The 15,324-nt window shown below is 41.4% G+C and overlaps 1 protein-coding gene across 1 annotated transcript in view; it reads right to left on the bottom strand.

The window, feature by feature from the left end:
- igfbp2b (insulin-like growth factor binding protein 2b) overlaps nucleotides 1–10,864 on the bottom strand; it is a 38,449-nt gene extending 27,585 nt beyond the window's left edge. Inside the window, exons 1-2 of the mRNA XM_028591109.1 lie at nucleotides 10,504–10,864; nucleotides 1,979–1,981 (exon numbers count right to left, since the gene is read on the bottom strand). Coding sequence (XP_028446910.1) covers nucleotides 1,979–1,981; nucleotides 10,504–10,864 — 364 coding nt within the window. The remainder of the gene's footprint in view (nucleotides 1–1,978; nucleotides 1,982–10,503) is intronic.
- Between the last annotated feature and the right edge of the window lie 4,460 nt (nucleotides 10,865–15,324).

The following is a 15,324-nucleotide window of genomic DNA, read 5'->3' as shown; positions in this document are numbered from 1 at the left end:
GCTGACCCCGATTTAAACCTGACAATTTGTTAATACGTGGGCCGTTACAACTGACGTTCTCAACTACAATTCCGAGTTGCTTGAACTACAGAAATCCGTTTAGGCGAAGCATGTCGACTAAACTGCGTTGTTGGTTTATTCAGAATGGAATGGATCGCAAATGGATCTGAATGAAGAAACGACCTCGACCCTGGCTCCCTCAGCCGAATAGTGTGGGTAACAGATCAAGGTAGCAACATAATCAAAGCCCTGGAACCATTTAGGAGACTTTCTTGTTTCGATCACCTAATTAATACCGTCCTTTGCCACGGTCTGCATGCCGACGCACTGGTCGACAACGCACCGGATATATGAGAGACCATATCTGCTGCTAAAGGACTCGTGAGATATCTGAAACAATCTGGCCTAGTTGCGCAATTATCGAATACAGTGCTACAGATGGAGGAGACACTATTTAGCACAGTTTACCTCATAATCAAGTCAGTGCAGAACATATACCCAGAGCTATGGGAGAAGCTGGAGAGGCGTAGCTTTCTCCCCACCCAATTAGGTTAATAAAGTAATGATTAAAAAAAACACAAATGCTTGATCAAGGGCCCAGCCCGGCCCGGCCCGAGGATAGCGGCGGGAAATATCGGCCCGACCCGGCCCGTGGATCGGGTCAAGTTCGGGCTCGGGCAGAGAATCTAAACTCTACCGACAACACAAGAAAAGAAAGGGGACAGAAGCAGACGGAGAGATGTGCAAGGAATGTGCAAAAAAAGGATTGTACAGGCCAGTGGTTTTCTATTGGCTGGAGAAAGGGGGTTGTCAGTCGTGGATTGGTGGTCTGTGTAGTTTAGTTAGCAAAGAATACACACATGCTCTTTTATCTGATAGTGGTGAGTTAGACTTGAGGAAAAGGCCATTGTAGTATCTCTATCACAAGGCAAGGACAATATTGGACGGTTCTCCAGAACCCCAGATTATGTGCAATGACAATGTTTGGAAAAGTCTTGCCTCTTTCAATATCTGTATTGTTAAAATAAGTTAGGCTTTAAGTTATGAAATTAATTATTAATTGCAGGTCTGTGCACCTGCTAAATAAAGATCATTATTATTATAATTCCTGCTTCAGTATTGAATATAGGCATTAGATCTAAATTGTAAAATTCTGATTATTCCAATATGTATTGAATTCCTAGATATACTTTGGATATACAGTGGGGGAAATAAGTATTTGACCCCTTGCTGATTTTGCAGGTTTGCCCACTTACAAAGAATGCAAAAATCTACAATTTTAATCATATGTACATTCTAACAGTGAAAGACAGAATCCCAAAGAAAATTCCAGAAAATCACATCATATGAATTTATTAAAATTGATAACCATCTGATGAGGAAAAACAAGTATTTGACCCCCTGGACAAACAGCAAGTATTCTGGCTCCTACAAGCCAGTTAGTCTTTCTTTAAGACACAGCCCCAATCCGAACCAATTATCTACATCAAATACACCTGCCTCACCTCGTTACCTGTATAAAAGACACCTGTCAACACCCAAACAACCAGCATCCAACATCACCACCATGGGCAAGACCAAAGAGCTTTCTACGGACATCAGGGACAAGATTGTTGATCTGCACAAGGCTGGGATGGGCTACAAGAGAATCGGAAAGCAACTTGGAGAGAAAAGATCAACTGTCGGTGCAGTTATCAGGAAATGGAAGAAGCACCACGCCACCGCCAACCTCCCTCGGTCTGGGCCTCCACACAAGATCTTGCCTCGTTGGGTGTCCCTGATCATGCTAACGGTGAGGAATCATCCCAAAACCACAAGGGGGGAACTGATGAATCAACTGAGGGCAGCTGGGACCACAGTTACAAAAGAAACGGTTGGTAACACACTACGCCGTCATGGATTGAAATCCTGCAGCGCACGCAAGGTCCCCCTGCTCAAGAAGAAACATGTACAGGCCCGCATGAAGTTCGCCATTCACCACCTGGACGACTCAGAAGAGGCCTGGACGAAGGTGATGTGGTCAGATGAGACCAAACTCAACTCGTCGTGTTTGGAGGGCAAAGAACACAGAGTACAACCCAAAGAACACCATCCCCACCTTCAAGCATGGTGGTGGCAACATCATGCTTTGGGGGTGCTTTTCAGCCAAGGGGACGGGACAACTCCATCGTATTGAGGGGAGGATGGACGGGGCCATGTATCGTGGAATTCTGGACCGACATCTCCTTCCCTCAGTGAGAGAGCTGAAGATGGGTCGAGGATGGGTGTTTCAGCACGACAACGACCCTAAGCACACCGCCAAAGCAACAAAAGAGTGGCTGAAGAAGAAGCACATCAAGGTTCTGGAGTGGCCTAGCCAGTCTCCAGACCTGAATCGATTGAAAATCTTTGGAGGGAGCTTAAAATTCGAGTTGCCAGGCGACAACCTCGGAACCTGAATGATTTGGAGGCTGTCTGCAGGGAGGAGTGGGCCAACATCCCTGCCGAAATGTGCACAAACCTTGTCACCAACTATAAAAACCGTTTGACATCTGTGCTGGCCAATAATGGCTTTTCTACAAAATATTAACATGCTGTTTGTCCAGGGGGTCAAATACTTGTTTTTCCTCATCAGATGGTTATCAATTTTAATAAATTCATATGATGTGATTTTCTGGAATTTTCTTTGGGATTCTGTCTTTCACTGTTAGAATGTACATATGATTAAAATTGTAGATTTTTGCATTCTTTGTAAGTGGGCAAACCTACAAAATCAGCAAGGGGTCAAATACTTATTTCCCCCACTGTATAGGTAGGCTTTGTGCAGAGAGAGACACATTTGGATAAAGTACAACAGCGGCTTTAGACTGTGGATGTCCAACTTTAATATAATGCCATCTAATAGAAGTATTGGGTTTCAGCTTTTTAAGTATAGGCCCTGACGCACCAAGCCGACGGCCAGGAACTAGTGGCGAAGATGGGCGACTGTGGCGTCCCTCTCGTCACCCTTGTCTTGGTCATAAATTAGCACTGGAACACACAACAGAGACTACAGCCGATAGACAAGTACCACGTACCTTCTGCGCCTGCGTGAGAAGAAATAACTCGCCATATCCGCAGGGGGTGGTAGTAATCTATTCGTCATTCAACAAGGGCAACCGGATAAAGATTTTGTTATGACACCAACAACAAACCGTGTTTGCTCGAGCACCGGCAGAACCGAACAGAGCCTACGATCCCTCTGCTTCACTCCCTGCCGGGAAGACAGTGGACACCAACAGTGGACACCGGGAGATGGCTAACCAGACTGTCCCTCTCCCGGGCTATCAGCCATTCTCTCGGCAAAGAAGTATCCATACAGCGGGAGTTAGCCAACGTTAGCTTGCTAATTTCCCCCACCCAACATGCCTTCATAATACACTGGTTACAGGAAATTAGCCAAACTAAATTGTCAATCGTCTGGAAATAGCAATGTGCTTTCCTACGATGTGACAAGAGCGTGTTAATAAAACATTAAGTTGTTACATTTTACTAATTTAGAGGCTGGCCAGATGGCTAGTAAGCCAGCTTGCTTGCTAGGGGTCTAATTGTTTAGCAGTGCATAGAGAGGATTCAGCCGAATATTGGGCTTTTTGACGGGGTTGGGTTTCTGCCGAACATTAGACATTTTTTTCCACCGAACCGAACCCTACACTTGGCTTGCGCTACGCTGGTCAATGTAATGATGCCACCGTTGATTACGGGAAGGTGTTTACGTAGGTGGACCATTCAATGAAGTGAGAAAGTGAAAATGGAACTCGTGCACAGACAAAGTGTTGTTTGGCAGTACTTTCAGTCAAAAGAAGGCCATTCAAGTCGAGTTACACGTTCAATTTGCAATGCCGATTTGTCTCGTGGTGGCGAGGACCCTAAACAATACACAACACCACCGCTGTTAAAACATTTGCGTATGAAACATCCGAAAGAATACGAGTTGTGCATGAAGGAATCTCCAGACAGCAGCCAAAATGCAGCAACTTCAGGTACGGCAAAGGAAGGACAGTCACTGTTAAAAACTTGTGTTAACCAGACAACCATTAGTATCCTTCTTTATGGGATTATAAATCTAAAAGGCTAATATTTTGGATATTGATTGGATCTTGAGATAGGGTAAACATAGGCCTATGGTAATTGTCAAATAGTTTTTCCCACTTGTCTTCCTGGCATAATGTTGCCTATTCTCTTTTATTTATTTTTTTACAGTTAAAATAGAATTAAATGAAAAATACACTGCTGTGGATGTTGTTTTCTTCAATATGTGTTAACTTTGTTAATGGAATAATATTGCTATTTGCAATATTACATGCTTTCCAGAGTGAAATAATTCAAAACATGGGTTTAAAATCATCTCGGTTAGCGTTTTCTGGCACCTCTGGAATGTGGAAATTTGCAAAAGTTCTGTTGACGCAAAGTGTGCAGGAGTAGGAGGAGCAGAGGCAGTACATCAGCAGTGTTAAAGAGCTAAGTGTCAAAATTGCTCACACCAGACAAAGCTGGAGTGGTTGATTTAAACTCTGGACGGTTTACTCTGGCCACCATGTTGTTTACTTCAGGCAGGTGAGAATAACACATTTGAACTCAGGGTCACACCAAATAACCACAACGGAATGCCTTCAAATGCAAGCCTCTGTTCTCTTTCAAATTATCAGTTATTTAGGAGGGACAATATAATTTCAACCAACTGCAGGAAACGACCCCAAAATGTGCATTTTAAATGGGGAAAAAGGAGACAGATGTTGACACCTGATAGCCAGCTCATGCTTGAGAAGCCAAGCATAACACAGTGAACTGAGGGGCAAACCGCAGGCTGATCTGATGCTCATTTTCATCTTTTCCTTTATGTCCTTTAAATTACAGCAGAGAGCGTTGACAAGAACATCACACTTAGCTAAAGTTACAGGGACTGGAATTGGATTTGTTTTTACTACCCTCTCTACACGAAACCTTAAAAATAACTGCAGAAAAAAAATAAAATTGCCTGAACATGTTTCAGCCCAAGAACTTATACATCTTATACAAATACATCCCAGTGAATTTACTAGGGCTGAAACCATTCCTCGAGTAACTCAAATCATTTGATTACTAAAAATCCTCGATGCAAAATGATTTGCCATAAAGTTTCGTTAATCAATGTTACAAACGTATCGCTCACAGTGTTTCCACTACTTTTTCTGGGATTTGGGGTGTTATTTTGTGTGTCTGGTGCTTCCACACGCATACAAACTTTGATTAAAAAAAAAACATCCATGCTGTTTTGAGTGAGATACGGTTTCTGAATGTGTCCTGCCTTCAGTCTCCTGGTGAGCTGTTCAAAATCTGTACGGCTTTCTATGTCACTAGCCGAAACGAGCTGGCTAACCGTAGCTAGCATACCATCTTGTTCTCAATGGCAAAACACTGCTACAACACACACTAGTTCACCATAATCTACAAAAGAACTACGCACATGTCCCTGTTCTGCAGGTATTCCACGTAAAGCTGGAAGTGCCCCCTCGTTTAGAAGAAGTCTCCCGGCTAATCCTGCCTTGTACTGACTGAAGTTGTAGAAACAAACAGCTAGCTGACAAGATCCTTACCTAGCTACTGAGCATGTGTGACTCGCAACAAAGATGGAACAGAAGTGAGATGTCTCACTCTGTAGCTAAAAACAGAGACCTGAACATACAGAGTGAAAAGAGGAGCTGTAGCAATGTGCAGTACAATAAATATATGGTGTTTTTTGAAATTCAAATTTCAAATTATTATTAATTAATAATTATTATTTCAATTATGAATCTGAAATTAGTATAATATGGCCACTTTAAGGTAATGTTTATGTATGTTTAATGTATGCCTTAGTTTGAGGTTGCATTTCAGAAAATGTTTTAAGAACAATGTAATATGGAACTTAAATGCACTTAATGTTTAGTTTTTTGAGAGATGATATTGTAAGCAATGTAGGCAATAAAAATGTTGCTTTTTCCGAAAATTAAACCAAACTATTGTATATTATTGCTCTTCAATAAACCAAAAGTGTTTCTTATCCGATTAATTGATGTAATAATCGGTAAAATACTCAATTACTAATATAATCAATAGCTGCAACCCTAGAATTTACCCATGATACAATTATAAATAGAAAGAGCTTGACTGAGGAATTTGATTGCACCTGTTACTGTGGAGATCTGAAACTTTCCCAACACCATTCTGAGGTGTGTCGTGTCTGTGGTGTGCCTGTTCTATATTTACAGATGGTTAAATTTCTCAAATTCAATTTGCTTGTAAGTTTTAAAAATTTTTAAATGTGTATTAAATTGCTTCCCTGAAGTGAACAACAGCCTATCAAAATAAGATAAAGAACAGGAGAGCTTTGAGGATATGTGGCTTACAGACATGTTATGGGTTCATCGGAGGGATACTGCTTGTTTGTGCTCACAGATGTGGGCCAGCCACTGCCTGCCAAACACATTGCATATGTCAACATTCATTTTCAGGAATCAATAGTGACCCTTTGTCCCCAATAACTGTCATGTGGGAGAGCAAAGCTCTACGTCCCTGCTGAATTTCTGGTATTTATTTTGCGGAGTTATTGTGACCAAATACTTTGATGTAGATGTGGTTTTTCTGACATTAAACTGTTTTAACATTATGTCCGGGTATGACGACGACAGGTAAAAACTAGCTGTCTTGGTGATGCTGGCACACATGCAGTACATTAGAGTCAGAGAATCAAAATGAGATTGATTGCCAAAGTAGGCTTCCCTTACATGGAATTAGCCTTGGTGTGTTGCATACAATAACCATATGAAAATGGTATGAATAATAAAGCAAAGTACTGCAACAGTTAAGAACAAAAATATAGAATAGAAATATTACATTAAAAACATGTAAAAAAGAACAAACAAATATTTTCAATATAACTTTTAGGGTTGTAGGGCTGTACGGTTTTGTGCAGGGTGTGCAAAACATTGATTGGAATGTCCAAAGTTCACAGTATATAATATGCGCAATGGTCAGGGATAATAGTCCAGGATTTGTGTTAGTCTAACATGCAAGCTAACTTTGTTAGCTAACATTAACGTTAGCCAGCGTTTTTTTTTGCCGAGACACAGCGTTGACAGCCCCGGAGATGTACAATCTGTTTACGTTTGTACATCTCCCGATGTGCGCTGCTGCCTCGGTGGGGAGTAAAACAGATGGACTGCAGGCTCCTTCTGCCGATTTTCTGCTTATTCGGGCATCGCTGTTTTGTTGTATGGTGTCATAGCAACGACAACGACTCGCACCGCTGACAGATTACTTCCGGTTCAAAAACCTCTTCAGCAGAGTGGGAAGGGGCAGGTGAAGCATGCGCAGACGCTTAAATCAATCATAGCCCGGTTAAGGTGTATACATGAAGGGATACTCCGGTTACTGAAGAAAATCTCTACCTCGGTTAACGGGGTTATGTGAACTCCGATTTTAACCAGGGTAAGGGGTTTACATGGCGTTTGAGAAATGGGGGTATTGCCTTAACCCAAATATAATCGTTTTTTGTTTGTTGACTGAGGAGTCACCCAGGGTGATGGGGGTGGGTGGGTTACACAACCATCTCCACTGTCGACCAAGAGAGCGTTTCGCTCCATGTTGTTCTGACGACACCAAATTGTCAACCTGTAGGCGGACTCATCCCCACCAGAGATGAGTCCAATAAGGGTGGTGTCGTCTGCGAACTTCCGGAGCTTAAGTAGAACAAGTGCTGATGGACTGTGAGTCTGAGACATGTTTCAGACAAATGCAGCTGGGTCAGCTTGTCCTGTAGCAGAGTCGGGAGGATGGTGTTAAAGTCAGAGCTGAAAACCACAAACAGGATCCTGGCATAGAATCCTGAGGAGTCCCGGAGGATGGAAAGTTGCCTGTATCATCTACCAACCTGTGGGCTCTGTAGGCAAACTGCAGGTGGTCCAAGAGTGGGTTGGTGAGGGTTTTGAGGTGAGCCAGAACAAGACGCTCAAAAGACTTCATAACCACAGAGGTCAGGGCGACAGGTCTGTATTCATTCAGTCCTGTGATCCTTGTTTTTGGGGGGGACAGGGAGAATGGTGAAGGTCTTGAAGCAGGCTTGCATGTGGCATGTCTCCAGTGAGGTGTTAAAGATGTCTGTGAACACCGCAGACAGCTGATCAGCGCAGTGCTTTATTGTGGAGGGAGAGACAGTGTCAGGTCCGGCTGCTTGGCAGGAGTTCAGTCGTGATATGAAACACTCCCTGATTAATACTGGAAGGCTTTGTATTAAATTACAGTATGTAAGCTGGCAGTGGACCACTCTTATAATCTACAAAAAAGGTTATTAAAGACTTTACACGTATACAGTAGTACTCAATCACTTTAAGCCTAAAGTTATTGACTAACACTGTAACGTGATGCATACATTAATGGCCCTAGTAAAGTAACATTTACCAGAAACAAGGGCTAAATTTCTGAGAATGTCCGTAAGAAAGCAACAGAATTAATTTTGTTGAGTAGCCTTTTGGTGTTCATCCTTTCAAAGGATTGAAACACCTTACAAGCTTATTCAAAGCAGTAACAATGTCTCTCATCCAGTCAAGACAGCACAATAAATCAGTAAACTTGTTTTTGGTCTTACAGAACCTGATAGTCATTACCTATTTTTGTGTATCAGATTTTTATCTTTGTGCTACATCTTAAAAGGCTTAGTTTATTGTTTGTAGTTTTCTGTTAAAGGGGCGCTATGCAGTTTTGGCCATTTCTTCGCCGTTTTCTTGCTTTTTGCATGCAGGTTTCTCTATAGAGCTCCACCTAAAGCTTTGGAATACATATTTGGCAGCTCTTCTGTTTACTTGTGTCTGACTCCTTGCTCGGTCAGTCTGCCGTTTCCTTTTCCCTTTTTTTGGGACATTTTCAGCCTTTATTAGGACAGCTCTCACAAAGTTCAGGGCTTCACCCTCAGCCAATGACAAAGTGCCTTTTAGTCGCGTGTTTCACTCGTCTGTTCAGGGCTTCATCCTCAGCCAATGACAAAGCGCCTTTTAGTCACGCGTTTCACTCGTCGAGCTAGCGCGGTAGTTCGGAAATAAACCAAATGGATATTGATGAAAACCCAGGTACTAGTGACGAGAATCAACCAACCACTCCGTCTCAAAATGAACTTAAAAAGGCCCGCATTCGGTGGTGTAGAAGTATTTTGGATTCAAGCAAGACGAGCGTCAGTCTGATGTGATTTGCGAGGCATGCTTTGCCCTCGTTGCAGCACCGCAAGGTAACACCACAAATCTTTACCAGCACCTCAAACATCACCACAAAGTGCAATATGATGAAGCCGTACAAGGCAAGAGGTCCGAAAGACGTTTCAATTAGCCCATTGCCATGTTCAGGGCCATATTCAGCGCAGTGCGTTAAACTTCTATTTTTAGTAACCTACTTGAATGGTCAGTTGAAGGTTAATTCTATAAAAAGGCAAGCAGTTAAAGAGTGTGCTAACAAATCATTCTGTTTTTGATACTGTACTTAAATTGGCAATTGACAAACTCCTTTCTCTAGATACTGAAGCTGCAGCATGTTGATTGACATGTTTTAATTATGTAAAGACCTGTTCAAGGAGTTCCGATAGAGCCTGTATCAGGGCTAGGGCTGGGAAAAAAATCGATTTGATTTAAAAATCGAGTTGGTAGGTCAAATTGATTCATATTTTCAAAAAATCGATTTTTTTGATTTTTTTTAATCCAAATACAGTATAAATAATTTGGATGTTTAACAATCTTTGTTGCACACTGCACAGTGACTTTTCACTTAGAGAAAGGGTTTGCCTTTGCAATTTTGTTTATGTTGATGCACTTTAATTAAATACAATAAATATATGTTTTTGAAATATATTTACAGTTTGCAGTTATTGTTTTAAATGGAAGGGGGGGGAAATCAAATCGAAAATCGAGTATTTTAGAAAATAAATCGCAGATTTTTTTAGGGAAACAAATCGCCCAGCTCTAATCCGGGCCATATTTAGTTCAATGTGTTATGTCACTATTTTTGATAGCCTACTGTACTTAAATGGCCAGTATCTACTTTATTTTCTTTATTCATTGAAGCCTATGTTTACAGGCTTGCGGTGATGCACAATGTGCTATAGGTGCCAAAAGAAAATCTATGTTTGGTACTGCCAATATGTTTTGTTTTGTCATGGTTCAGGTGTGCAATAAACATTACACTTTGTGAGAAAAAACAAATTGTGGCAAAGAATCGTGATATCAATTCTAAGCTAAAAAAAACATGATTCATATTTTCCCCCGAATCGTGCAGGCCTATTGTCAGCTGTACAATTAAAACAATAAGATGAAAGAGGCTAAAATGCTCAGTAGAGCTAACAAGATCTGTAGAGTCAAAATTCTCTGTGGGTTCTTCACTGAGTGACCCCTTTTGCATTACACATTGTCCTTTTGACGTAAAAGGTTTTTAAAAAGTCCAGCTTTTAATTTTCCCCTTTCAACACTTTTTCTTGAAAAAACTTACCATTTGTAGCCTGGTGGACCAGACTTGTTGTGACTTCCAAATCCACTTTTTGTCCACATCGTCCCAAACCCTGAATGAGCTGTTGCAAAGGTAATTCAAACTCTGTGCTCGGATAGCACATCAGGCCACTGGAGCACCTCGGCGTATAGACCCCGCAGAGCTCCCCCTCCAACCGAGCACACAGTGGACAGCAGCCGCAGCCCGGCTCCCTCACTATTTCTGTGCATGTTGCTGTGACTTCGGGACACGCAGCTAGGCTCTCCGCCGTACAACTTGGGCATCGGAAAGCCAAATCCCCAAGTAAGATTCCAGGCAAAGCAAAGTATGCAAACAGCAACCTATAGGTAAAATATATGACCATTCTAACGCTTTCTAGTGTTTCTAAGTGACTACTGAAAGTCAAAATAACCCTTGGAAGATAACAGTATGGACCGCAGGACCCTGAAAAAACTGTGTGGGTAAACACTGTGTTGGCGCTGACAGGGTCCTATCTGCTCTCATATTACCGCCTGACTGTAAATCAGAAGAACAAGAGGTCTCATTACATCAAAGAATACATCCTGGAATGATTGATTTTGGTTTGGTTTATATGTGCAGATAAAAAGGTGTGTATATGTATCTATGTTGTAAGATATAGTGGAATCCTAATCTCATTTGTGCACAAATACATTTATTACACCCACTTTATGCTTCAAACTCTAAAACTATTATAATTCAATATAAGATTAAGCTAAATAAGGTGGACTTTTTGTTAAGTTCATTGCAGTGCCAAGCTGAAATGGCAAACACAAATACAAAAGACTCTGCAACATGCCCACCCTCTTATAAAAGAAACTTCCAAGTCAAAGCAAACCATAGAAAACCAGATCTTTCCTGGGGAATATCAAAGCCAGTGCTGAGTGTCTGTGATGTGGCCCCTTTCATACGCTGCATGTCAGCTGGCACTCAGTTAAAGGTGAGGCCAGGGGGCCAAATTTACTCTCCATTTTTAGGTAACCCAATTATTTTTACCAGTGGTGGTGGTCAACATAATGTGCTGCGTTACCAAATGCACCTGGAAAACCCAAATGATTACGCCACGGCTGTCCTTCAGCTTGAAACAAGTGACTGTTTACTTGAACCCTATGGAGATGGGACAGTTGTGACATACTGTAGGGCAAACCTCATTCTGGTGCTTCTTTCCTACGGTTTGTTTTTTCATTTCACCTGGGTGTCCTCTGACTGTGTTATTCATTCTTCAAATGGGATTAAATATGCCTTAATCTTCCTATATAGCTACCTAGCTATATCCAAAATGTGTTTATTTAAAGTAAGAAAAGCAAAATACACAACTTCACATATTCTGATATGAGTTACACAACAATACATAACAATTTTTAACTCTAAAACAGCCAAAATAAATAAGTTAGGGTTTTTCAGCCCAGATCTTACATACATTTTGTTTTCTTTTTAAATTGTATGTATAGTTCTGTAGGCCTGAGTTGAAAATTAGTCATAGCCTTTAAAGTCTTGGTTGTATGTAATAAATGTACATTGACAGTTTAAAGGGAAATGTCTGTATTTTTCAACCTGGACCCAATTTTCAAATGTTTTTGTGTCCAAGTGACTAATGGGAACAACCTTTTTTGAAATTGGTCCAGTATGAGCAAGAGCACTGCAGCCAGCAGCCGTGAAATGGGCTGCAATGTAACCCTATGGGGCAGTTATCAACCGTCGATGTACGTCTACTAAAAGTGCTCATTTTTGCCACTGACAGGCTAAAGGCTTTTCTCTGCTGATTATGTGCGACACCCAGGGGCGTCGGACTGGGGGTAAAACCGATACTGATTACCAGGGCCCAAGGGGAGAGAGGGCCCTTGAAAAGTCTGTAATATATTTTATTTCACCTGGATATTTTAATTTCCTAATTAAATTTCATAATGCATGTCTGATGAAAATGTAAAGTTAGTGTATTGGCTGAATAAATTTTATATACAAAAAAAGACTATCTAAGGTCTCACCCACCCCTTGCTAATGCGCCAAATGGTTTAGTCCATCTGCACGCATTTTGTTTATGTTAGCTAGTTCAGTTGAGAGCGTCTGGTGGAGCGCAAACTTCTGCTGTAGAAATGTCTTTCTCAAAGAAAGCCAAATCAGGCTACCAAAAAGAAAGACAGGAGAAGGAGAGAAAACAGAATGAGGGGAAACAATTGGTAACTGACTTCTTTTCAAAGAAAGGTGAGCACAAACTAAAAAACGAAATCCATGGTGCTAAACTGCTTGAATATCTCCATGACTGTACTAAAAACGGACTGAGACAACCCATATAAAGAGCAGAACATGCACTTTCAAATGATAATTTGGTTATACTTGTAATCTGAGGTAAAGGCTAAATAAATAAACTACACTAGCAATGTTGTTTGCATATAACATATCATTGTAATAGCCTAATTTAAAACATGTTTAATTTTAAATTAATAGGCTATAATGTCTATAATTAGCAATAATAGGCTAATCAGTGTCATAGGTAGCTTGGTAGCTCATCGGTAGATACATATCATGTCAACATTATAGTTATGTCAGATTCAGTAGAAACAGATGTTAACATTGTGGAACACATGGCTTTCAGTTTCAGAAACTGTCACAGCAGGGAGCAACAGACCCCTCAGCCTCCTTTTTGGATTTGAAACAAGGGAAGCTTATATCAAAATTAAAGCAAACCATGTTTAGCAATTTTGACTGAAAGGTGTTAAGTAACACTAACATCTATATATTAGGTTACAATTAGGAGAAGAGGTTAATATCAGATGTATCCTTCATAGAGAAAGATGATAGAGAAGATGTGATTGAGGATGATGGGAGCGAAGACAGCAGGGAGCTCTGAGCACAATGTGGAAATGAGAGGTGAGGAACTGGAAAGTAGGCAGAGCAGTGCAGACCAGTTTTTGCCAGAGGATCCAGGACTATGGCCAGATAAATTAACAGCTGATCAGAGAAACACCATAGTACACAGGCTGGCAAGTAAAGGTACAGAGAAAACAAACCAAATGTAGTAGTAACCACAGTAAAGTAGGCTAGAGAATGTTGACAAAGGAGGTTTGAAATGTGTGTTATCAGGCTACTCTAAGCATTACAGTTAATTGTTATTACCCTATAAACAGCTAGGCCTTTTGGGGGGCTGGGAGGGGGAGGGGGGGTGTTGAGGAACATGGGGGCCCATCAGAACGGCCCAGGGTCTGGTGCTACGCCCCTGGCGACACCGACGCCTCTAAACGATGACACAGCTCCGGCAATAGAAATTGACAAAAGAGGGAAGATCTCCAGTCTCAAGTTCACGACATTCATATTCTGTTGAAGTACCCATGGGTGGCTCAAACTTCTCAAACCTTCTCGGTTTTTCAAATGTTTTTCGCCATTTCATCACTACTAGAAATGCTACTGTAGCAAGTATCTTACTATCTAAAGTGTAACAACACTTGCGACCTCTTTATTGGCATTGCCCTTGACTCATTGGGGCTTGAACAAGCTGCAGAGGAGACGTAGTCTCGCCCCATCAGTAAAGAGGGGGGCGTGGGGGGGGGGGATTAAAGACGAAATTTAAAGAAAAAGGTAGTGATGGCCAAATGAAGCTTCATGGAGCGTCACGAACCATTTCCTTTATTTTCTGACCCCACTATATGGCACTCTCTGTTCAACAATCGGTTGCCAGCAGGCACATCTTTTTCTACTTGTACATATTGAATATCTTAAGAAATTTGTATTACTATTTCATATTTAATTTTGCGAGAGAAAAGTTGGGATTATAGGATTTGAATCTCACTAATAAGGAGCTGAGGAGCATGCATGATGGTTACGTAGTGAAATGTGATGTCATGATGAACTAACACACAGTCATATGACAGAACTGATAGAGTGCTGCACCTCTTAGCGTTAACTAACATTAACAGGAAACTTCTTGCCCATTACACAAAATATTTTCCCGACTGACATCCTGACTGAACCCAGGATGCACACTAGGCTTTAAGGCCTTGCAGTGGAGCTCCAGTGTGATGTCAGTGGAGCTCACTGTGTAACACGCTTCAACTCAACTGCTCTGGGAGTATGAAGTCACGTCTGTCAGGGCCATCTATCCTCACTTTGCCTGATTCTACCACTTACGTAAGATGTCTGGACTGGAAGAAAAGGTTTGCAACAGAACGAGAAATAAAGAAGTGCTAGTTGGAAAACACTTTTACTGTAGGTCAGTAAATCATAACTGGCATGGAAGCACATAATGAGTAAACTTGAGATCTTTGGTTATAATAGAATATAATTATAATATAATTGTTTTGTTTTGATTAAAACCACTGTGTGTAGAATTACAAAATTTCTCCCAGCATCCGAGTGGTGGTTTAAAAAAAAAAAAAAAAGACATCAATTTGCGTGGTGAAATTTCCCACTTTCCGGCCCAAACTTGAATTTTTACATTTTAAAAGGCAGGGTTGGTATTGTTGAAAAGCTAGCAAGATATGAAAGTAGCATCTCCTCGGGTCCCCGTCTAATCCAGAAATCCAGCAGAAATGCTGAATACTCTGTACGCCAAGCTGGGAGTGAAAGACGCCCTCTCCAGGATGACTGCAGGCCTTCCAGATCCCACAGTGCAGGTATGTTCCATCGTTTAAGCTACCGGTAGTTAACATTTCTTGCATCACACTAGAGGTCAACCGATATGGGCAGGGGCGGATTAAGGTGGTCAGGGGCCCCTAGGCTGCTCTTTATGTGAGCCCCCCCCCCCCTAATCATTGCACCTTACTGGAAAAATGTGTATTTAGACACACACACACACACACACACACACACACA

Source organism: Perca flavescens, chromosome 11, assembly GCF_004354835.1.
Source record: "Perca flavescens isolate YP-PL-M2 chromosome 11, PFLA_1.0, whole genome shotgun sequence".
In the NCBI taxonomy this organism is placed as follows: Eukaryota; Metazoa; Chordata; class Actinopteri; order Perciformes; family Percidae; genus Perca; species Perca flavescens.
Note: the sequence above shows the minus strand (reverse complement) of the source record. Positions and strands in the feature narration are given on the sequence as shown.